Source organism: Aquila chrysaetos, chromosome 24 (genome assembly GCF_900496995.4).
Source record: "Aquila chrysaetos chrysaetos chromosome 24, bAquChr1.4, whole genome shotgun sequence".
Classification (NCBI taxonomy): Eukaryota; Metazoa; Chordata; class Aves; order Accipitriformes; family Accipitridae; genus Aquila; species Aquila chrysaetos.
Genome location: NC_044027.1, coordinates 19,701,309 through 19,725,896, shown reverse-complemented (window position 1 = coordinate 19,725,896; position 24,588 = coordinate 19,701,309). Strand labels below are relative to the sequence as shown.

The window sequence follows — 24,588 nt, the reverse complement described above, 5'->3', positions numbered from 1 at the left end:
AGCAAGCAAAAAGAGCACACTTACTAGAATAGTCAGGAATTCACTTTTTGAAAGAGACAAAATGAAGTTAAGTCTCAGTCACTCAAACTTATCTCCAGAAAAGAATCCCTACTGGTAAAACAGACTGTTCCACACAGAAGACATGAAACTACAGTACCCGCAAAATTACATCTTCACTCTACAACTAAGTTGAAATCTTAAAAATCACATATACCAACAGGTATACACATACATCAAGACTTTAGCTTGTATTGCTTTAGAGATCAAAATATCAATAAAAGCCTGATCAAGTTCCACTTTAAAGTGAAGTTGCCACAAGCACAAAAAACAGAGACCTAAAAAAAAACCCAACAAACTAGAATACAGAGATAGATGGTTAGTTCAGGGGGAAGACAACAAACCCCTGTACCCTCTAGAATGAGTATCTTGCAAAAAGTTCAGGTTCATTTGCAAGAAGCAACTTTGGGTTTTATGTATAGAGGGCCTGCCTGCCAGGCAATGTCTTACTACAACAATAAAAGACATCTGATTGAACTGTATGTCACATGAACTTAGCAAAGACAATAAACACTAGATTGTGCTGAAAACTGTAACAGTTCCACTGCATATTATTACCCCTACATTTTATATTATTTAAACAGATGATGACCATCACAAACATGGGAGGCTCTTGGTGTTCCAGGGAAGGTTATCACTGTAAACCACTACTACTGAACATGACCAAAACAGTGGTTTAAAACAAAGAGATGTACTCATATCATTAAGGTACTGCAGCTCAAACTTTTGTGTGTGTGTGTGTGTGTGCGTGTGTGTGTGAGATGGCAAAATTTTCACAGACCTTCTGCTAAAATTTCTAAGTTTGTTCGTGATTTTAATTTCCATTAAAACCAATACTCAGCAATAGAATGTTGATACAAAAAAGGCTGAAATACAGCTAGTAGCAGTAAACTAAAAAAAAAAACTCATTACGATAGTTGCTGCCATGAAAACACCCCTACCATTCAGCATTCCAAATATGCCTTCTACCTGGTTCTAATCTGGATTCCCTTATGTATTTCATATGATATAAAAGAAAGACTTGCATGTTAGACCTGGAATAAAACACTCAATGCATACTTTCATCAGCATGCTTTGAATTACACATTTAATACTTATTCTAAAAAGGGCTTTGAACAGAACTCTCTCTGAGAAACTCGAAAAACTCTGCCCTGTATCATGGTCTGTAAAAATTATACCTACCAGCTTTGCAGACATGCTTAGCCTAAATTCATTGTTTGTCAAACATTTTGATGGTATTGCTCCCACTCAACCTTAAGCACCTAAACAGTAAGACAGATGCAAAAATTAATCTCATTTTCTACTGACGCTTTTAGAGGGGGGGAGGTGACCAGAAGACACTTGATCTAAGACATCAGAATGAACAGAAGGGACTCTGGGTGCTTATGAAAAGCTATTCCATTAGTACTTAATAAATTAAACACAGAAGCCTCAATGTGCCCTCGTTTCTGGGTTATTTTATAAAAAAAACAGCTAAATCACAGTTAAAAGTAGAATGAAATGAAACCTTAATTACCCACACAATTATGAAACTATCTCTGTTCTTAATGACCTGAAGATGCAAGCACAATTGCCTGTGGGACAGAATAGATGCAACAGACATAACACCTCTGGGATGACAGAACGAGTATGCTCAAAATAATCAGCTTTGGACAGTGACAATGGATGAGATCAAGTTTCACTCTCTTGCAGGATAATTAAACGCATGTTCTGGCTCTGCCACATATTACACTCAGAAAACAGGAGTACTTCTAAACTATCTAGTGTATTTACACATGTACATGGTATAGTGGAAAGTCCTACTGAAAATCCTTAACGGTTACATTTTAAAAGTAAGTATGAGTCCTGCTCAGAATTTGACTGAATTTCTTACTCACTACATGTCAAACTCATCTTCATGATGATTATAAAATAACACCATACAGAAAATACATTATAAAAATATTAAGACTGAATCACGTCATGGGCAAACAGAGTCTTCCTTCTAGGAAAAAATAATCAGGAAAAGAAATAAGGGGTTCAACCAAGAAAGAAATAAAAGCACTGAAGATTTAAGTGGAGTAGTAATAAGCATGACAATTTCCCTCTGTGAGATATCTTTAGAAAAGCTGCCAGAAGGTAATTCTTCTACAGATCTCAAATTCAAAGAAGCATTTTGGTTACAGAAATGAGACAGGCGCTGCTGCAGTTTAAACCCTGGTTTCACTCAGCCACAGCACAGGCCTGAATATGAAGGAAAGATGGGAAGGGAAGATGGAAAGAAAGAGGACAACAGGAGCCGTTAAATGATAGGTAAAGCTGGCTTTTCCAGCTGACAGAGAAGGAAAATGAAATTAGTTATCTCATGCGCTGGTTTTGGCTTATCATGCTCTGAAGGGGGTGGTATTTGATGCTGTACAAAGAAAGAACTACTATCACAAGCAGCTCAAGAAAGGAGGAGGTTTTCCCTGCACTAAAGACTGTGTTGTAATGCAACAGCATTACAGACAGGAGAAAGAATTATTATTAGAAACAGCAAGTGGGCACAGCAAAGGGAGGAATATAGCTACTCACATCGCCCTTTCCTCAGGGACTTCTAAGCTCCAAATGAAAAACATAAATAAAATGCAACCAGTAGGGACCTCTCCTTCTCTTTGATACTAGAAGTAACCCCACAGATCTGGGCTCCTCTCCTGCAAACAGACAGTTCTCCCAGTTTTGACAGCCCAGCTACACCAGAAATAGCGCCTACTTAATTTTTTGTTCTTGTGTTAGATGCTTTTTGCTTTCTTTCATGCAAAATAAACTGTTGGGCTGTTTTGCATGAAAATGTTTCTTCTTTTTTTCTTAAGTAGTATATGTTAAAAAAATGATCTCCAGAGTCTGCAAAAGGAGACACTGAAACATCGGTTTGAAAGACTGTTAAAATAAGTCAGAAAATGGTGACTTCCAGCAGAACTTATTATTCTCTTAAAGATTTTGCCAACTCCTCAGGCCATACAAGGCAGAAAAACTGTGCTAGCCAAGCATTGCACTTCGCACGCCAGGTTCTTTCCAACGCACTCTCAGAACGCACAACTCCAGGTTTGCTTAGTACAATACATTCATAGATTTTACAAATTCGTCCCGTTGCAGCACCCAGGGTAGAAGAGCTTACAGGCATCCCAGAGGATGGCAAGACTATGCAAAGCAGTTGAAGCTGAAAGGCAGCAGGAGGCAGGGTATGGGAAACGGATGAAAGTTTCATGATGCTAGCCAGTATTTTTAAAGTTATGTGCCACTTACATCACAAACGTTTCCACTTCCCTGTGGTTTGCCGTCTTTTGGCTAAGGTTTTCCAGGCTCAGCTGGAAGGAAAAAAGAATGCTGAAGTCAACGGTATGCGCTCCTTACTGGCCCTATATTGGGACTCAGGCCTGTAAAGCAAGGCACGTTTTGTGAATAGTGAAATAATACTCTGGTTCAAGGAAATCAAGCTGACAATGAAAGTCAAGTATAGATGTGTTAAATAACTGTATTACATGCACATCTCCTTAGCCAGATTTATTACTTAGCCAGGATCACTATGACCTGCCATTCAGCTGCCTGGTAGAAGAGGGTGGTCGTAACTTCACACCTGACACTTACAAGCAAATAAAACCTCACTCCACAGAAAATTTAGTGTTACTGTAACTGTATGGCATACTGTGCAGGTGAAGTTAGGAGTGTATAAGCTCTGTTGAGTAAGGACAGGCAGAATCGGGGCAGTTTCCTAGAGCTGCATAGCAGCATTGGCTGGACGTGGCACCTTGACCTCCTGACAGAGCACTTGTACAACCGATCTGCCTTTTTTTGAGCCATGGCTTCTGCTCAGTTGTGGAATCTTGAGTGTCTCCTGCCTTCCAGTCAACCTGGACAGCCTCATCACATGAGTATTTAGAGGATAAAAGCTGTGAGTACCTATTAGCAGTGTTTTATCTACTTCACCTAAATGATCAATTGAAAGAACAACTCTCTTCTCACTAGAGCATCAGCATTAGACTTCAAACTCTCATCTTGTACTACTAGAGGCAATCTCCTTACAAAGACTTTAGCAGCACATTTGTTCTGTCTGGTATTTTACCAAGGAAATTAAGAGTCCGAACTACGGAACACAAGCAGTATGGAGTACAGATACTTCACATACATGATATACAACCTGTCTTTCTTCAAAACCACAAGAATTTAGTCTTAAATTTTTAGACATTTATACTTCAAACTATCACTTGCAGAAAAAATTGTATGATTTTCTAAGTATAAGCATGAGAGCATCTTTCAGAAGCAACTCTTCAAAAAATCAGAACACATCACTTGTTGTGTCATTTAACAGGTGACTTCATGTACCTTACAAATACTGATCTCCATGGCGTTCCAGCCTTCCAAAGATAAAGTTTGGATGTTAAATATTCACACTATGCACAGGAACAAATGTATTACAATGCAGAGAACTGATCAATGTGACCCAGTGAAGCTTCTTGGCTAAAATTAGAATGAGAATCTGTATTTTATTTCAGGCTCCAGCTGTTTTGATTACCAAGCCTTCAGCTCTGTCCCTTAAATAACCCATACACAACCTTCTGAACAGGACAGCAGACACAAATCGAACAGGACAATCCAGGATGGTTAATGTTGGGGATGGGGATAGGAGGGAGAGGAAGAGTGTTCTCTTTCTTTGGAAGAAATGCTCTTGTTTTTTTCACCCACCCACCTGAAGACAGCAAAATGCAAACCAAGCAGTAGACTAAGGTGGGTTGACTATATTGATTAACCGTTAGCCTGAGAATCAGAACTCTCTGTGACAAATGTAATACAGAACAGTAAACTGCCATACCAGCTACAAGTCCCAAACTCTTGCTGATCCGGTGTCATTGCTTGCATCAAATACAATTGGCTTGGGATTTACAGTTGAAGCTCTGATTAATATTATAATTCTGGAGTTGAGCAGGAAGTATGTGCTTAGACAAGTGAACTAATGGTAAGGGTAAGTGATGCCTGCATCCCGATTCGCAGCTTCATGGATAGTTTTACCATTTTAATCAGGAAATCACAGCACAGAAATATAAACTCTGTTTTTCAAATGCTTCCCAGTCCTTACTTAGAGATGCAAGTGGTAACCAAAAAGCAAAAGCAAACACACTTTTTACACCTAGTTAACACAGGAATTTCCCCAAACTAAGACATTATTAGAATGGCTCTCCACAGAAACCAATGGTGGAAAATACATTCCAATCTATCAGGATTTTAAAGGTCTCAAACCCTGAGCCAAAGAGACCAGCTCTCTTTTCACTTTCCATCCTGACATATCTCCCACAGCATCACTGCCAAAAGGAGACATGACAAAAACCAGATGCACAGTTGGTATCTATTTCTTATCCGCAAATTAATCACACAGATAAAACTAAGCTCTTGATCATTCATACCCAAAGCGTGGAACCAGCATGTCTCAAATCTCTACCAAGAAACATCCGATCTTACCTCTGTCAACCAAGATGTCTACCTTTGCTCTCTACTTGCCTCTCCTTTTCTTCTATAGACTGGCATACTCGCCTCTCGTGTCTTCTTTCAAAGCTACATTGCACGTTTTGTGAAAACCATCTGTGCGTTTCCATGTAATCTGCTCAGAGTGCTAGTCCTGACAGAGCCTCAGACAACACAAAATTAATTAGAACCCAAATTCATTCCTCTCGCCAGAATACCTAATTCTGCATTGAGAGCCACTGAAGTTCCTGAGACACCACTAAGTTCCACTCAAGACACACTGAAAGAAATAACAACCCCCCTGATACACAAGGGTGTGCACGCACTGAAAGCTTCACAGACTGCTGGAGTCAGTACTTCAGAGGGAATGGCAAGGAGCAGTTATACATCAGACCATTTCTTTATAAAATATATGGAGGGAAAAAAAGGATTTCTTTATTATTCCAAGGTTTTTAATAAAACTTGGAACCAAACACAGACATTTCTCATCCCCAACCACTGTTCACCTCAGGGCACGTCTGCACTGCAGTGGCTGCAGCTCTTCCAGATGGACCAAGCTCCTTTTACAGTAGCTCGCTTGGACGCTGCAGGAGGCATCTGCGAGCTGGCTGAGACCACACCAGGACTCCTGGTAGGGTCTGTAGTCCAGGAGGACAGCAATACCCAGGTCTAGCTTAAAGAACAACTAGAGTGTTTCTGTACCAGCTATGCTCGCTGCTGTATAAACATGCACACAGAAGACACAATGAAAGGGACTTGGGCAGAGCCCAGGCTTTGGAGGCATTTTTTGTTTGAACACCACAATAGAAGGCAACTTAAAATGTAACTTGAGAAACAAGTAGCTATTTTATTTAGCTGATAACGCTGGTCAAATCGTGTTCACTCTGCCTGGGCATTTGCTTATTTCAAAAGGGCACTAAGGAGAAATGCAGCCTGAAATAGGAGGGTGAAAAACTTATATTTTGTAAACAAATTACAGTGTGGCTGACTGAAAATCACCTGCAAATGCAACTAGTTCTACTCCTATTGGGAATTCTCCAAGAAAATATTTTTCCTATTAAAATATACCATTTTTAGAGCTAGATTGCAGAAGCAGTAGCATCTCTAAAGATTAAGCAAGAGGGAACACATTTTTAAAAACATACAAACACAACTGAGCCTGTGACACTACCCCACACACTTGTGCATGAACAGTCATCCTCTCTTTTACAGCAAGCAGAAACCTGGTCCCACATCAACCTGTATGTGGCCCCACCCATCACAACAACCCCAGCTCTCCCACCCAGCAAAGGGAAATGCTTCAACTGTCCCAGGCTCCACGCATGCTGAGTGGCTGGCCAGATGCCTCCTACAAAAGTTAACAACTCTCTTCTGTCTGTCCTTCCCTTTAACAGATGTACTAAACATGTCACTCTTCTTCAACTTCAAGTTTTGTGAAAATAACTTGCTAGATAATCTTCAGGACCTTTCTCCCTACAGCAACACCAGTTACATTGGACAAGTGATTTAAAAGCTGCTTGGAGAAGAAGAAAAAAGAGGAAGCCTGACTGTGCAATTGCATAAACTTTGTTTCCTAAAAAGGGGAAATGAGCGGTAAGGGGCTACATAAGAAAACAAGATAAAAACACGCACGCACAATTTTCCAGATGCACGCTGCTGTATCAAGTGGAAGTGACAGACAGCAGGCACACACAGTTATGCAAGAATTTTATTTTATTACTGCAAACTGAAAGTTTAATACTTTCACATGAATGTGTAGTTCATTCTTCAGCATACCAGAAGACCAGATTTGCAAACAGTCTCAATATTAAGACCCCAGAGTTAACATGAGCTGCCACCTCTGCATTACCTTTGACACCACAACAGGAACGGTCTCAAGACTTCCTGTAGGGAAACAGCCGACACCACAAATTCGACTCCATTCTGAGTCAAATGAGTTTGTATATCCAGCATGCAGTGCCAATCCTATTATTTTAGGTTCAAATAAGTACTTAGTCTATAGAATCAGGCTTTTCATTTGTTTTACACATCTTTAAAAATCCTTTTATTGCTTAAAGCACACCTGTCTGTATCCAGAACTGCAGCTTTGGCGTCTTTCCTCCCAGAACAACACGGAGCTGCTCATTAACATCATACCATGGAAACAGAGTGTTGTCCCTTCCTGCCTTCTACATTGAGATCATCTACACCTTACCAGCAGACTCTTCTAAATTCACTATGGGCAGATGCACTTTAAATACAAGAGACTATGATACCACCACGGGATGCACGTGGCCTTTTTCAATTACCTTCATAACACAAAACTTTTGCTTCTCTTCTTTATGTTTCTGCCACTGGCAATTTGTTCCACCTTTGTCCATTCTCCGCCCTCTGTGATCCCTCTTTCACTGCAGTTCATGACCTCTTGTGTATAGGATGAACAAAGGGCAAAGGCTAAAAATGTCATCACAGTTGGGCCTCTGCTCTTCTACTGACTTAACTAGATTGCTACTAAAAATGAGCTCAAGCTCAAAGTCAGACCAAGGCAGAGTTTCTGGGTCATCGGACTCCAGGAATCCCCAGAAGATGGTTCAGAAGCAATGTGGAAGAGGATGCAAGTGCTTCCTTTCATCCAAATTCAAATCATGAATCTGTAGTGGTGCCTGCATACCACCTACATGGTACTCAGTAGTCATCTGCATTGTATGAAAGAGCAATAGAAAAAAAGAACATCAGGCTAGCCTACTCTTGGCAGGGGTGGGAGGGGAAGAAGGGAGATAGAAAAACACCATCAGCTGCAGCGGGCTGAGCTGTGTGTATTTACATTTCACAAGCTAAACTATTTAGTGGTTTATTTACACACAATGTTCTTGGAGCAGCTAAAATGCCAGTTGTGTTTTATCTTGATTTTGTGGCAATGCACATAAGCCACAAAATCATAGAAAGAGTCTGCAAATGCGATATGAACCTCATACATCTGGAAAAGCATGTAAGCCACTGTGGGAAGGGAGAAAGATTTTGGAAGCACAAGCACAAGGGTTGAAATGCATTAGTTATGACAAGACACCAAAATGCAACCCAGGGACTCGAAAGCAACGATCAAGTCACAATACAACAGCTTACGCTGCAGGGAATGCACATCCCAGTATAACTCTCATAGCCAAGTCAACCTACAGCAAGGCATACCGGGGCCTCAGGTCTCTCTGGGCTGCCCCTCCATGTTAGAGTGAGGAGGGAATTGCAGTCAGCTCCATTTTATGCACATTTGATGGCAAGATGCCAACACAACTGTTGACTGAGCCAAATCTGGGCCCCCTTGAACTAAGCCATCACCTAAAGCAGGGCGGAAAAGCACATGCCTCTTGCATCTAGAGCGGCCAAGTTCCTGAAAAGCATCTGAGCTACAAGATAGATTTTTTTTTTTTTCCTTTCTTTACTCAGAAAACAACTGATGTTTTAACTCTTTGGTGTACACTCATTAATTGAAAACTGAACAGTTGGTATACAATACAGCTTGACGTTAATGTGATGGAGAGACTTCTTTCTAGCAAGTGAAATTTACTACGTGGCCCAAATGGCAGTTCAGGCCAGCGTCCGATCTGAAGGGCAGTTATCATCACACTCTGCATCTTGTTAGCAGTCTCAGCCAAGGTGTCAATGGCTGCTTTCCAACTGGAACCTTACTCTGACAAAAGAGAATGCAGTACAAGCTAGGAAAAGCTTTTTGATCCGTTCAGTTCACTTCTTCCCTCCAAACTGATATTCGGCGGTAAGCTGCCAGCAAGCTTGGGAACTGCACGGAGAGCGTCACCACTCCAGGAATTCACCCTCCTGAGTGGGAACTGCTCCCGGACCATTCCTCTGCCACACAGCAGAGAAATCCCTCTGCTGACTTCTGCTTTAATTATATTTAAAAAATTCAGCTTCTAGTCTGCATTCCATTATAATAATAGCAATAATTAAAAATACTTCAAACGACGAGTCCTCTAAACCTGCTGTTCCATCCAGGCTTTTTGGCATCACACGCTTCCTTTCTTGACTGACATCCTCAGGGAACCAGATTGATGGTTATTCTATTCTATTCCTGTTGCAGGGCTGTACTGCGTTCTCTCAGCACATGTAAACTGCTAGGTAATATTTATGTTGGCAACTAACTTACATACTTTATAGAAACAGACCTCTATTTGACCCTCCATGCAGCTCCCACACACAATTTGGTCCACTCCTTTAAACTGTTTCCTTCTGCTGCAACACATACCCCATTCCATACCTCTGTTTCTAGCCTGTTTAAAAACTACATATCCAGAACAGAGCTTATGTGCTGAAAGAGAGCAACTTGGCTACCAAAGCCAAGCCTGCACAATGTTCTTGTGCAAGAATATCGAATAAAATTATTATAAAACTTGCATGTACAGGTCCTGGTTTTGCTTCTACAAAGACTGCTCCAACTGAACATTTCTGTGAAAAAAAAAAAAAAAACCAAAACCCACAAAAAGTTCTGCGAAAAAAGACATTAACACACAGATTTCTGTGATAAGACTCGGATAGCTGTATCATGCTTTGTGGGGTTGGGGGGGAAGGGGAGGAGTTTAAAATACAGTTAAATTTTAGCTATTTAGGCCGTAACGTCACCTCAGAATAGACTTTCACACCAGAACTCTTCCTTCCCTGCCCAAAGCACACCATGCAGAATAAAAGATAAGCCAACAAAGTTAAACGTCCAGATGATCAAATGAATTCCCATTATCCATTTATACCATGGCAGTTTATCAACAACTCCATTTAAAGCCAACAGAGCTAAACCAGAATAAAAGTGATGCAAAAAGAGGCGAAATCTGACTGGCACACGCCAGGGCGAGCGCAGCTGCAGTGCAAGCAGAGGACTGTGCAGTCACATCATGTGACAGGAGCGGCGCTGGCAGCAGAGGAGGGAGAGCTACAGCCCCCGTCCTCCCACCTTCACAGATCTGTGCCTTCAGTGCAACATTCTGGACAACACAATTTAATTTCAGTGCAGAACTGACTCAGGTTATAAGCTTCTCAACATTTTGAATTGTTATCCTCCATTTTTATTACTTCCCTCCATCAAATAAAACAGTAACACAAAAATGAGAAACAATACAGGCAAGGTACGTATTCCTGTCACTGCTAAGCACTTCCAGCGTTTTATCACTTGTAGATCTAGTTTCTCAGCTGAGCATGGTGAACACAAAACACAGTGCTGCTGTCTGTATCATTCTTACATATAGAGCTTAGCCCAACTAGTCATTTTTGTGATAAAATCTTCCAATGTTTGTAAGGGACTTGGATTGCCAATTGAATTTTGAGGCTGTATTGTACCTGTATTTCAAGATAAGAAAATGATCACAATCTTCTTTGTAGCACAGCAAAATATTTCTTCTCTCCATACAGTTGCTGTGAATGGTTTTTACATTTTCTGTAGCAAAGAACCTGGCTATCACATTTGTGTACGCTATCTGTACTGTTTTGGCAGCCCAGAATGATTGGAGAATTATGCTCTTTGCTTCTAGTTAAGTGACTCATTGTTTCTTTCATTTAACATAAATTGTGATCCAGTTTATCAAAACAACTTAAAAGAGAGTGACTTATCTGATTTGCAAATGAAACATCTTTTTTTCTACGAACATGACCTACATGCTTCTTAATCACTCCCTCAACAGTCTGAGGAAGGGAAGTTACACCTGGTACGCAACAGGGTTCATACAAGGTAAGGAGATGCACAGGACAGCGACCGCATCTGCAAACTTCCACAGCAAGATCCATACCAGGATGATCTTCTACGATTTCTGAAGGCTGTTACCAACACTGCAGTTCTGTTGCTTGCAGGAATGGTGGGAGAGCATACGCATGCTGGGAGACTCACTTATACTAGCATTTTAGTCATCGTATGGTCCAACAGTGCTGCTCTGCATTATCTTAGACAAGATGCTGAGAATTATGGATTGCATTTTGACAACTCTTGTGAAATCTAGTGATTTTTTAAATTATGGAATCCATTTTGCAGGTCGGAGGGCTAGAATTGCTTAGCCGAGACACAGCTTAAGCACGGAAGCTTGGAGCCTGGTTATTAAATTACAGAAGTGCAACTCTGACTTTGGTAAAAACAGGTCCTATTCTGTGGTGGAAGATTAGATCCAGCCTCCAAAAACCTGCAGTCTTGATTCTGAATGTTTTATCTGAGGCAGCCTTTGGTTACTGGCATTTTTATAGCCAGTAATGAGCAAGAAATTTGGGGGGCTGACACGACATAACGATCATCCAGCTTCTATCCCCAAGGGCATTTCACCTCACCTACCGAGAAATGCTTTGGACAATACAAAACAAGAATTTGGTCAAGAGGGCGGTGCTGAGATAAAAGTTTAAAATCAGAACAAATCCACGATGATTCCGTCGAACTTGCAATTTGGATATCCAGCACCGCGCGGACAGCTCTTGTAAAACCCAGCAATATTTGATCCCAAAGGATTCATTTGCTGATGCTGAAATGCAGCTACCTGTCAAAGGCACGGCTAAACACCCACCGCCTCCCCAGCTGGGAGAGGCGGGGTGGCGAGAGGGAAGGCAACATAAATAACAGAGAAGTTAACGAAGAGCGGGCCGTTTTCCTAATTATTGCAGTCACGCTGTGAATCAAGGCCTAAGCAGAAGACGTGTCACATCCTATTTCTCCTCTCCCTTAACAGCAAAGACAGCGGCGAGCATGGCTCCGTGCACCCGGGCACAGGGCCTCGGCAGCCTCCACCGCCATCGCTGCCCCTCAGCCCCGGCCCAGGGCACGGACCACCACCACCACCACCACCACCACCACCACCCGCTCCGGGCGAAGCTGCGGCTCCTTTCAGAAGGCGCCTAACGCCGGCCCCGCCGCCGGGAGAAGCCCGCCGGAGCGGGGGGATGCTCCGCACAGCCCCGGCCGCCCCCGCCCGCACCTGCCGCGCCGCCCGCTCCCGCCTTACCTGGGCTTCCGCTTGCGGCACGGCTTCTCCGCTGGGCCTGGAGCTCTGCGGGGGCGAGACAGCGGTGAGGGGCGCGCCGCCGCCGGGCCTGCCCCGAGGCGCCCGCAGCCGCCGCCGCCGCCGCTCCCGCCCGCCCGCCCCGCCGCCGCCGCCCCGCCCGCGCCCGCCCGCGCCGCCGCCGCTCCGCCCCCCGCACCTGGAAGCCGGGCCGGTGCGGGGCAGGCGCTGCCGGGCGGCTCCTCTCACCATCCGCGCCGCCTCCGCCAGCTCCCGGGCAGAGCTGCCAGCGCCGCCGCGGCGAAGGCTCCGGCTGCGCGGAGCGCGGCTGCCGCCTCACGCTAGTCTGGGCCGGCCTCGCCCCGCCCCCGCCCGCTCCTATTGGGGGAGCGCCCGGGGCTAACGGCGAGGCCGTCTCCTGATTGGCGGCGCAGGCCGTCAATCGGCAGCTCCCCGCCCTCCCGCGCGGGGCCGGTGAGGCACGGCGCGGCTGCCTGGATACGGCGGGAGGCGGCGCCACCGTGCGGGGAGGCCTGTCCCGCCGCCCCGGACCCGACCCGACCCGCTCCCTCCCTGCCGCCCACCCGGCCACCTGCGCGCACGGCCCTGCCCCTGCCCCGCTCCGCCGCGGTGGCCGCTCCCGCCCGGCCCGCTGTCACGCCCCCCACCGCTGCCGGGGTAAGAGTGCCGCACCTCGGCCAGCGCGAAAACACCGGCTCGGCTCTGACAGGGCTCCGGCGGCTGAAGGAGAGCGGGCGGCGGCGGCAGCAGCAGCACCGAGCCGCCGCAGCAGAGCGGCGCGCAGCAGCCCCCTCCCGAGGGGCGGGTGCCCCGGGGCCGGCGGCGCTGCCCCGCCGCCTTCCCTGTCAGCGCCCGCGGCCGGTACCACCGCGCCGCCCGCGGGGGAGTGCGCAGCGCACAGGCTCCTCCCCCCGCCCCGGATTGGTAGGCTCCGGCCGGCAGCGCCCTCCGCCTCCCGGCCCTGCGCGGCTTCCGTCCTTTCCGCCCCGCCGCTGCCATCATGGTGAGCGGTCCACTGCTTTCCCCCGGCGCAATCCGGCGGCATCCGCGCGGGCACCCCCGCCACCGGCCGGCCCGCTGTGGCACCGAGCCCGCCGCGCCGCTGTCACACGCTGCTGGCCTGGCCCCGCCGTCGCCGGGATGGGGGGGGGGGGAGAGAGGGATGAGGGCGGGCGGCGGGAGGCCGCGGGGCGGCGACCTGGGGAAGGCCGCTGTGGGCCGGGGGTCGCGACGGGGTGCCGGGAGCGGGGCTGACGGCCTGTCCCCCGCCCGCAGGCCAAGATCAAGGCCCGAGACCTGCGGGGGAAGAAGAAGGAGGAGCTGCTGAAGCAGTTGGACGATCTGAAGGTGGAGCTGTCGCAGCTTCGCGTGGCCAAAGTGACCGGCGGGGCCGCCTCCAAGCTCTCCAAGATGTAAGTGGGGGTCGGGCCGGCGGCGAGGCCTGGGGGGGGCTTGCCCGAGACGGAGCAACGGGTGTGCGAGCGGCGGCCTTCAGCCGGTACCGTGTGGGAGTGCTCGCGCCTGGGTTGTGTGCTCGAGAGCTGCTTCCCGGTCTGTGTACTGTAAAACGAGAAAAAACCGGTATGGAAGAGGAACACATTAACTTGTAGGCTTGAAAATGGGTTTTGAAACCCATGTGCATGTTTTCTGCGTATTGGCTTTTAAACGTGTGGTGCTTGTCCTTCGCTGTGTTCCAAGACATACTTTTTTCCCCACCTGCAGACGTGTGGTGCGCAAATCCATTGCCAGAGTCTTGACTGTTATCAATCAGACCCAGAAGGAGAATTTGAGGAAGTTTTACAAGGTAAGTCTAAACATCTTGCATAGTGATCTTTTTTCTCTTACTATTTTCAAATGCACAGTTGAAGGAAAGAACTGATTCTGTAGATTGTTAATTCAAACAGATTGTTAACTCAAGAAAAAAAAACTAATTTATGTTCAGTTTTAAAGTTCTTTAGTCATGGTTCCTTTTTAAATATTATTGCAAGACTATCCTGAATTCTGTAAGCTCGGTGTGAACCTGCTTTTGCTGGGAGAGTCTTCTGGGCAGCATCGCTTCTCTGGGGTGTAGTATACTTTCTACAAGATGCAGTTTGCAGAAATGCTCCTAAATTTTAATCGTGTTGCAGGTGACCAAGGAATTCTTTTATCTCCATAAGTTTCTATAATTTTTAGAATATTACTTCTTTAGGTTTGAATTACATGGAGTAGGGAAAAAAGAGCATTTCAAGAGGTGTTGGATAACTGGGACCTGTAAGATTAAGCATTACTTAAACCTGAGTCAAAGCTAGTACAACTGGTATAAAAGTTAGAATCGACTCTTATCTCCCAGTGGAGAGAAGTTCTCTTAAGCTTTTAGACTGTAATGATAGTCCCAATAAAAAGAAGCTTAAAACACTGCTGCTGGTGTTTCTACAGGCAACTCAGTTCTTTCTGAGCTCGTGTGCCCAATTGGTACGTTGTAGCCTCTCAAACTCAACTGTCGTGTATTTTTACAAACAGGGCAAAAAGTATAAGCCTCTTGATTTGCGGCCGAAGAAGACTCGTGCCATGCGACGGAGATTAAATAAGCACGAAGAAAATCTGAAGACCAAAAAACAGCAGCGAAAAGAACGTTTGTACCCTGTCCGGAAATATGCCATCAAGGCATAAAACTGCAGTGTACCCAAAGTTCTTAATTAGCTGAGTATGTGTCATTAAATAGAATTTTGTTTGGAAGTTGTCACTGGTGGTTTTGTTAGTAGTGGTGGGATAAAGAAGTCATTGGCTTTATCAAGAGAAAGCGGAGGATTCACAGAAAGTTTATTTGAACTTTTATTGCTAATGAAAATACTAACATAACTTGCAGTTTAAGATTATTTTCTTCTTTGGAGAACAGGCAAATGAGTACAGATCTGTGAAGTTGGTTCAACTTAACATGTAAAAAGTAGTTAACTTGAGATTGATTTAATGGAAGATTTACACAGATGTTTACACAGTGAGTTGGTATTCATCACTTCAGTAGCTTAAGAGTAAACGTTTAAACTTTTTGTCTTGTGGCAGTGTTTAAGTGTTACAGAGAGGAACGAATTTGCTGAGGTGTTTCAGCAGACTTCATTGAAACTGAAGAATTCTGTCAGCGTTTGTTTTGGATCTCTGTGCAACTAGTTGTAGCGCCAAAGAATCCCCGTCCACCCCCGGTTCGGGCGGATGCTGTAGGTAGCAGTTTGCCTGGCCCTGCTGGCAGACTGCTTCAGGCAGGTGCCTCCCAGGTGGCTGGTCACTAGTCTGACCACTGCTGCCCAGAGCTGTGGCGAAGGGTGGCCAGGGGGCTGCTGCAGCCCACTTCCCAGGAAACTTCTTCAGTTTTGCTGAGGAGGTGGGGTCTGGCATCATCCTCCAGATTTGTTCCCACTTGCAGCTGATTTAATCTTGGCAAACAGCTCCTGGAATAAGAGAGTGCTCTTGGGGCGAAGGTGAAGGATCCACCCCATACCACCTGTCAGCCCAGGTGCGTTTCAGATGCAGGATCTTTGGTCTGTGAGTGCCCGGCTGTGCAGGGGGCCTGCAGCAGGACTGCAGGGGTGCTTGCAGGCAGTAAACCACACAAGCCGCAACGCTGCCTGCGATGAAGTCTGCAGGCTGAGACTGCACTCGCCCTGGGAGGTAGGAGTATCAGGAGGATGTGTTTCTAGTGGCACACAGGTATTTCTTCTGGATGAGAGTAGTCCGACCAGGCTGTTGTTAACATACAGCAGTACACACTGTGAGATGGGAAGAGAAGAAGCTCCATTCCGTTTTAAGTGTTAGGAAAATGTAGAGCGTGTGAGAGTTTCAGACCACGTGCTCTTTGTGCATGTGAAGGCTGGTTGAGGTCAAAGGAAATCGGGAAACCAGACTTCAGAAAAGCTGAACTAGAAGGTGGTTACCTCTAAAGTTCAAGGCACTCCCCAGTCTCATGGTTCCATGCTTTCACCTGTGAAGCACTGAACTAGTTAAATGTTTTGACTTTCTGTCCCCCATGGAGTTCTTTGGAATGGAGACGGAGCTGCAATTCTGAAGGCCTTTTTTGGTTCTGATGTAAGGGTTACACAGTGCTGCTCAGGCATTAGCGATGCAGCAGTCATGGTTTGTGTTAGTGTAGCTGATGTATTCTAACATGAAATATTCTCTACCCATTAGGGAGTCCTTAGATTGGATCCAGATTCTGTTTAGAAAAAAGATCTTAATTGTGCTCGCTGAACTTGGTGTAGATCTGAAGGATTTTTAAGCCTCAAACAAGTTTTAACCAGAAAGAGGTCCAATTGTGTGTGTTAAAGTGAATTTTCCATATATTGAGCTGTTACGAGGGATAGCTTTACAATGATGCTAATACTGGCTGTGCGATGGCTTTGTTAGGAGCTTAGTGTGGACCTGAACATGATACGTTTGGCAGCGAAGGAGACCCAGCCTGGCACAGCTCTGGGCCCGGGCCCCGTGTGGGTCCAGGCTGCTGAAGCGTGCCATAAGACAGTGTTGTATGTGGGAACTGTTCCTTTGGCTCATGTTCATGTTACCATGAAGGCAGGCAGGGTTAGAAAATGCTTTGCACTAACGTTTCTGAATATCCTGCAGTGGCTAGCAGCAAGCCGCTCCTGGAGAAGCACGTGCTTTTCAGCCAGCACACGTGGCCCTCCAGACGCAGCAGGAGCACACCAATGTGAGGGTCCCAGATCCACACACTCCTGTCCCAGGAACCTGATGCCTGAAAACGGAGAGAGGCTGGTCCCCTGTGCCGGGAATCGGGCAGGTTGGGGCAGGCTCCTTCTGTTGGATCGTGCCAGGCTGTGTTTGGGCTTCTCTTTCGGAGAGGCGTGTACTCCTGTGCTCCGCCAGCAGCGCGTCCGAGGGGAGCCTGATGGCTCTTACCAGCATTCCTGACGTGGACAAGCAAACACAGGTAACGCTGCCCTGGTGGCCTTCCAGAGTCTGCTCCTGCACGGCATGAGCTGTGGGGTGGCTTGAAAATGGAGACGGGAAGAAGGTGGATGCACTGCAGAGCCTCTGATGGCAACATCAGGGTGTGCTACAGGTGAAATGGCTGTCGCCTTCCAGCCCCAGCCACGGGACCCCCAGCACTGCCTACAGGGGATCTCTCTAAAAGATCCGACTGTGATACAGATCACTAACATGCCATTTACTAGTCAGTAACAAGAGGGGGGGGGAACAAAAAAAAGGGGGGGGGGGGGGGGCGGAGAAAACCCTAATTACCAGGCAGTGAACAACCAAGGAGAGAGAACTCACAGGTTTGGACAGAACATCATCATGCCCAGAGAAGACTCTAAACATGTGCCCGAACTGCAGGGACAAAATAAATAGCGGCTGAAGCTGATACCTCTGAACATCCTGAAGTCACAACCGGGAGGGTTTTGCTGGTATTTGTGCGTCTACAGTTCTACAAGGCGCAGTTACAAAGACGTAATGATTGAGGTTGGAAGGCTCCTCTGGAGCTCTCCAGTGCAACTGCCTGCTCAGAGCCAGGCCACCTTTGAAGGTAAATCAGTTTGTACAACTTCTCAAGTATCTAATGGGGTTTTCAGTTACAATCTGCTGTATTTTCAAAGCTTTTCTGTACACCCCTGTGAAGGGAAAACAAAATGGGGTGCTCAGCTCGGTGCCACCTCAGCCTGCCCTGCTGCGCGGCGCTGGGCTGGGACTCGGCATTTGCTGCCAAGGGCACGCTTTGCTTCTGCCTCCTGCACAGAGGGTGGTTGTGCAAAGTGGGGGACTGCTCCCTCGGGAGAGGGGACCCTGGCGCAGCGCTCTGCTGTCGGGAGGGGGAGTAGGTGACCTGCCAGATACCGCTGGGAAGCCAGGACTGCGCCCAGAAGTCATCCCCACACTGAAGCAGGAGTCGGTACTGGAGAACAGCTCGAGCTGCGGTTTGTGGGCAGTCCACAGCAGCTTTTTGAGGAGGTAAATCAGTTTCTGGCACAGCACTAAATCCTGGGGTTGAATTACTCCATCCACCTGTAGCAGGGTGGCAAAGCCAACCAGTCCAGCCCTTTCATCAGAATTACCCTGTGGTGTTACAGAAGACATCCCATGGTCAAGCAGCCCATTAAATTATCGGGAACAACTTACCGATTGTCTGAATGGATGCAGAGGTGAGGTGATGGGCTGTAGTGCAAGCTTCCTCCAGGGCACAGGTGGAGAAGACACTTGTTCCTGCTGTGAGAGCAAGGCGGATGCCTGTCCTCCCTGTGTCGCCAGCTCCGCAGGGTGGTCAGTGGTCTCTGGTGGTTCCCGCTTTACCTGCCAGCCCCAGAGGACGGCGGTGTGGTCCCACCTCCCTGACAGAAGCTGCTGCTGCAAAACAGCGAGCTGCAAACTCTGTCTGCAAACGTGCTGGGGCAGGAGGGAAACGGGGACAAAAACAACTAAGCGCAGAAAACTAAGGTAAATGTGCTACCCGCAGCCTGCACCTGTGCTGGTGCTGCCCTGGCTCAGCGGTCCCAGCTGTGCTCGGGGGGGAACATGGAGGAGTACCTGCATGGCCACGGGGCTGCCCTGGCCTAAGCGTGGCGGGGAGGGAGAACCCCCAGCAAAGGGCAACCCCCCCGGAGCACCCCAGGGCTGTGCTGCCTTCACAGGGACCAGGCAGCACTGCAGGCAGCGTGGGGTCTGTCCCCCTCTGGCATGACGCTGCCTGGGCATGATGGGGGGGTTCTTGGAGCCCCTCTCTTGTGCTGACCCTGCACAGCTGCAGACACTGGCCCTGGGTTTAGCACCAGTATTTGCAGAGCGTCAGGGCCTCTGAGGCTCAAACTGTTTATTTTTTTCCTTGTAACTGAAGATGTCCCTCAGCATTAGAGCAGACTTCCTGGGGAAGGCTGTTCTTCAGCAAATAAATAATTTCCAGGGTGGGGATGAGGAAGGAGGAACAGCCGCCGGCTGACTGCGGTACATGGCCCCGGGGCTGATGCCACCGCGCAGGGAACCCTGGCCACGCGCCCTGGAAAGTGTTCAGCAGGTCCAGATGTTTCTCTCCCCAACTCCCCGGCACAGCAGGCACCAGCCAAGTACAGATGGTGTCTCTGGGAGCTGGCAGGACCTGCTCCTGGACCCGATTTTGATGCTTGGGCAGCTGCAGGGGGTCTGGGGGAAGAGGGGAGCTGCAGAGAGGGCAGATGCAGGTTGTGCAAGGTCTGGGTGGGAAAGCCCGGGCTCCACTTGCCTTGGCTGGTGTTTGCTGCGATGGACACAAACCTCAGTTCTTCTAAGGCACCTGGCATTGCTCCCGTCACCTCCCTCCTCTGGGATGGCTCCTTAGCAGCTCTCCTGAGTGCTAACACCGAGGGCTGACCCCGGTTTCCGCATGCAGCGGGGTGTGCAGCGAACGGCACATGGCGGGACGCACAAGGTGCTGCACAGGGCAGGATGGGCAGGGAGCTTGGGAATGACCACCCTGGGCACATCCAGGTGCCCTTGGCCACGCCATGCCACCCACTCCCCTCCGCGTGCCGGGGGAGAGGCGGCCCCGCATGGCTGCGTGCGAGCAGCAGCGTGTCCGGCGCATCTGGTGGACAACAAGCCCAGCGTTGTGAATGCCCGGCCCGGCGGGGAAATGCCGCGTCCCACCGGCCACACGGGCGGCCCAGGTCTGCCCGGGGCAGCCGCCCGCTCCCTGCCCTGAATGCCCGTTTTGTTGGCTGGGCTGGGGGAGGACTTGGCCCCGCGCTGCCCTGGTCCGGCTGCTCCCATGAATACGGGCAGTGTCTGGACGCAGGCGCTGCCCTGCGGGGCACTGCTCCCGCCGTCCTCGGAGCTCCCGGACAAAGGTGGCCCTTGGGCTCCCAGGAGATGGGGGCCGCTGCGTGCCGGGTCTCCTGGCTCCCTGCCAGCCTGGCTGAGCATCCGCGGGGTGATGGAGAAAGCCCCTGCGTAAGGGCGAGCGGAGCCCGGCCATGAGAGCAGCCCACGGGCAGCCCTCTCCTTCCCCCCCGTGCCATGCCGTGGGGGGGCTGCCGGGGAAGGGGTGCTTGCGGGGTGCACCTCACCACCCCGAGTGGCTGCCATGCCATGCTGTGCCAGGGGAGCTGGGGTGGTTTGGAGGTGGCGGCGGCGAGCCTGGGAACAGATTTCTCTTTCCACTGGTGAGTCAGCGGCGGCACCGCCAAGGCCCTCGGCTCCCCTCCCTTCCCTCCGGCCACCGCTGCCTCCCGCCGCCCAGCCCTTTCACGCTGCCGCTCAAGGTCGGCAGCCTTGGCAGCCACGGCCTCGCATCGCCCCGCAGCCCCGCGTCGCCCTGCGGCTCTCCGGAGACCGACCAGGATGCCCGGCAGCACCAACGTTCTCCCACCAAACACGTCCCAGCGCGGGCGGCCGATGGGATGGGGGCACAGCGCGAGGGCTGTGGCGCTGGCACTGAGCCTCCCGCTCCCTAGGGAGGACGTGGGGACCGCCAGGCTCTGCCGAGAGGCTGCTGGCATGGCTGAGCACCGTGTCCCATGCGCGGCCACCTGCAGAGACCCTGGTCCCGGAGTCTGGCCGTGCCCGGGCAGCTCTGCCAGGAGGGATCCAGGCGGAGCGGCAGCCGGGTTGCCCCCAGCCCGGGCGAAGGCAGGACTGCTGGGCACGAGGCCACGCTCCCTGCCCGGCTGTGCTGCCTCCCCGGGCAATGACTCAGTTGCAGCCCCCAGTGAATTTTTTGCTGGCCCTGGGGACAATCAGCTCTATTTTCAGTGCAGAGCAGGACGGTGCCCTATATGGCCCAGAGAAGGGGGGCGGTGGTGGCAGACGGGTGCTGCCTCTTCCACCTTCTGCAGTGGGTCCCCGCAGGGAGCAGCATGTCCGTACTGGGAGGAGCAGCAGGTTCATGCTGGGAGCAGTGGGTCTGTGCTGGGCTGTGCCCTCTGTGCCTGCCCCAGCCCAGAGAGGGGGACATGCAGGGATGCGGAGGCCCCCAGTCCAGGGATGCGTTCATGCCTTGGCTTCCGCGCTGCGCCATTTCTGACAGCCCCGGGGTGCTGGGAAGGTGCATGCGGAGCCAGAAGCAGCTGAGGCTCGCCTGACCAGCGTTGTTTGGGTTGGTCAACACTCGCATCCTGAGCCCCTGCTGCGCTTCCAGCCGCAGCTTCATCACAGTTACAAGAGAAACAGCTCCCTGCTGCCAGCGCAGCCCCGGCCAAGGAGAGGCAGTTGAGCAGGTTTGATGCTGGGCACCCGCATGCTTTCCAGGGAAGCCTCACTGTCTGTGTCATCCCCAGCTCCCTGCTGGCCCTGGGTGCAATGAGCTGGTGGGTCTCAGCAGGAACGTGCCCGTCCTGATGCTGCCCTGCAAGTCACGGCTCAGGGATGCGGAGGGCAGGGATGCGGAGGGCAGGGATGCCCCAGCAGAGTGTGTGGGCAGAGCGGTGCCAGCACCATCCTGCCGTGCTGCCGCTGTGCCAGGGAGCCAGGGCACGTCCTCAGGGAGCGGGAGGGAGAGGCACAGCGGGAAATGCCTCCCCTCCCCGTGCTGCTGCGCTGCCAGGGCTGCGCCCAGCCCTGCCGGCAGCAGGGACCATGCAGAGAGAAGGGTCAGGGAGTGCAATAAAAATAGATCCCTGTGACGCTCGGTGCTGCTGGCTCTGGCTTTGAAGCATGTTTGTGATGTGGGCACAGCCCCAGGGCTCGCTTCCACCTGCTGCCGGACACACGTCGCCTCGTTCCCGGGGTCAGCCACCCCCGGATGGAGATAAGAATGGAGGGAAGGACCCGATTCCCCTGTCGGATGCTCCAAGCGCAGCCGGTCCCGGCCCTGCAGCCCCCGACCAGGCTGCTCTTGGCTCTCCGTGGCCAGGGTAGGGCTGTGTGGCCACGGGCGAGTTGTTGGAGTGTCTTGTGCCCCGGGGAGGGGTTGGGCACAGGGCCCTCCCGTGGGGGAAAACTGCAGCTGGGGGTGGTTCGGCTGCGCCAGCTGAGGCTCCTGGCACCCGGGGTGAAACAAGGTTTTTGGTGCACCCTCAGCAGGTGCCAACAGGCTGTGGTCCGGGACTGGCTCCGGCCGGGATGTCACCTGGCGCAGGGCTGGTGCCGCGCTCTACCCGCTGTGCATCCTGCCTGCCCAAATGCTGGCCACCCCCGGGGCTCGCCTGCGGCCCCGAGACGGCTCTGCGCTGTGCCAGCACCATGGCACGGTGCTGGTGGGGCCAGCTCAGCGGCAGGGTAAGCGGGACGGCCAGCCTGGTCAGCGGGGCCAGGAATGAGGCAAAACGACCACAAACAAACCAACCCCGGCCAGTAACTGAGAAGGAGGCGGGGGGGGGGTGTCAGGGCTTTGCTGCCCGGCTTCACCCAGGGGCCGGCAGTGCCCGCGGGAGGGTGGTTTTGGAAGGAGGGCTGCAGCACCAGCAGCCGCCGGCCGGATGGCTTTGGCCACCCTTCCCCGGGCACCGCGTTGCTGTCACGGGGGCCTCGGGCACTGCAGCCCCTCAGCATCCCCATCTCAAGCTTCATTTGCTGCTTGCTGCTGAACTGAAAGATTTTAATCTTTTAATCACATTATGAGCCGAGGTGGTGCCGGCCACGCACAGGAGGAATGTCTGGAAGTCAGCAGCGCCCGGCGTGGCGGGAGCCCATCCTGCCCCCACCCACACATCCCCACCGTGTCCTGCTTGGGGACCCCCATCCTCCCCAGCCTGCCTCATCCTGCCTGGGACCGGGACTGGGACCAGGAGCAGAACCTGGGACCAGAGACCAGGACCAGGCATCAGGGACCACGGACCACAACCACGCCAGGGAGCATGACCAGGACCAGGACCAGCTAGCGAAGGGCTGCTGGGGCTGAAGCTCCCCTGCCACATGCACATCTGACACACGTCCCTGCGGGCAGCAGCAGGAGTGAGGGATGTTTCCGCGCATCCCGGAGTCCGGCCGTGGAGATCGGCTGGCTGGGCTGCAGGCGAGGAGCGTCGGAGCAGGCGCTCAGAGCCTCTTCCATGGACCTGACCCGGGGTGTGAGTCCCTGACATATAATAGCAGAGAAAAGGGATCAGGGTGACTTTAGATTGAGAAAAGGGTGTGGAGCGGTGGGGGGTCTGGGAAGCCCCAAGGACCCAACACAATAACCCCACCGGGAAACAAAAGTCCCTTTGTTTTTGCTCACTGCTGGTGTTTTGTCGGTGGGGAGCCGGAGGAGGCTGCTGCTGGCGCTGAGCACGTCAGGCAGAGCCCCATGTGCCGGGGGCTGCTTTCGCAGTGCCCGCACCCCAGCTTTTACAGTGCTGATGCTTTTACAGCCTGCGCTGCTGCTGCACAGCCCTGCGCTGCCAAGAAACCCTCGTGAGGCTTCACGCTGCTGCCAGCTCGCTGCCCTGCATCACCTGACATCACCCCACGCCACCCCACATCATGCCGCGTCACCCCGCGTCACCCCACATCGCCCCGTGTTGCCCCCTCCCCGGCTGCCCCCAGGCTGCGGCAGGACGGGGCTGCGGAGCCCGGCCGAGCCGGCGCACGCGGCTGCAAGTTTTGGGGGCAAGGCCAGGCAGCCGTCGGGGGGAGAATGTATTTCATGAAATGTCTGTCATGTGGGCATAATTAGAGCTTCTCGTTAGCACAGTGTTAGCGGCAGCGGGGGGCATGTTCTCAGAGGGGTGCCTTTGCAAGAGGCCCCACGGCTGCAATTAGGTGATGCCGCCCTCCAGCCACGCGGGTTTAATTACTCCATTCCCCCGTGTTTTCTTCCTGAGGGGAGTGGACGGGCGTCCCGCAGCCAGCCCAGCTGGCGCAGCGAGGCAGCGCAGAGCCACGGCAGCCCCCGCTGAAGAACAACAAAGCCCTGGAATTAGAGATGTGCTGGGAGTTTACTTTACCGCAAAAAAATGTCAGAAATCCGTATTGTTTGGACAGGGATTTGCTGGGGATCACTAGATAAAAGCCTGGCAGGGACCCAGCCAGGGGGAAAAAGTCAGCCAGCTCCTTTCTCGTGGCGGGGACTTGCGGCTGAGCGAGGGATGCACCGCACCGCCAGCGCGGGGGGTTTTGGGGCCAAGGCACAGGCAGGGGCAGGGACGGTCGGTGCTTTCGTGAGCCAGAGCAGGACCTGGGCCTGGGTGCAGCGTGGGGCAGGGAAGGGGAT

General features: G+C 50.9%; 2 protein-coding genes across 12 annotated transcripts in view; one reads left to right on the top strand and one right to left on the bottom strand.

Moving 5' to 3' along the window:
* Window positions 1-13,292, bottom strand: part of SCAI (suppressor of cancer cell invasion) — a 51,181-nt gene extending 37,889 nt beyond the window's left edge. For 2 of the 11 annotated variants that reach the window (XM_030000029.2, XM_030000031.2), the window contains exons 1-2: window positions 12,685-12,852; window positions 12,489-12,533 (exon numbers count right to left, since the gene is read on the bottom strand). In XM_030000029.2, the coding sequence (XP_029855889.1) occupies window positions 12,489-12,533; window positions 12,685-12,737 (98 nt within the window). In that variant the 5' untranslated portion in view covers window positions 12,738-12,852. Of the gene's footprint in view, window positions 1-3,321; window positions 3,384-7,820; window positions 8,234-12,488; window positions 12,534-12,684; window positions 12,858-13,178 lie in introns of those variants that run through there. The other 9 variants (XM_030000037.2, XM_030000038.2, XR_003921336.2 and 6 more) reach the window with 9 other exon arrangements.
* Window positions 13,293-13,405: 113 nt separating this feature from the next.
* On the top strand, window positions 13,406-15,224 carry RPL35 (ribosomal protein L35). The gene is made up of 4 exons (XM_030000041.1): window positions 13,406-13,509; window positions 13,782-13,918; window positions 14,229-14,310; window positions 15,009-15,224. The coding sequence occupies exons 1-4, from the start codon at window positions 13,507-13,509 to the stop codon at window positions 15,156-15,158; spliced, it is 372 nt and encodes a 123-aa protein (XP_029855901.1). The 5' UTR covers window positions 13,406-13,506; the 3' UTR covers window positions 15,159-15,224.
* The last annotated feature ends 9,364 nt before the right edge of the window (window positions 15,225-24,588 follow it).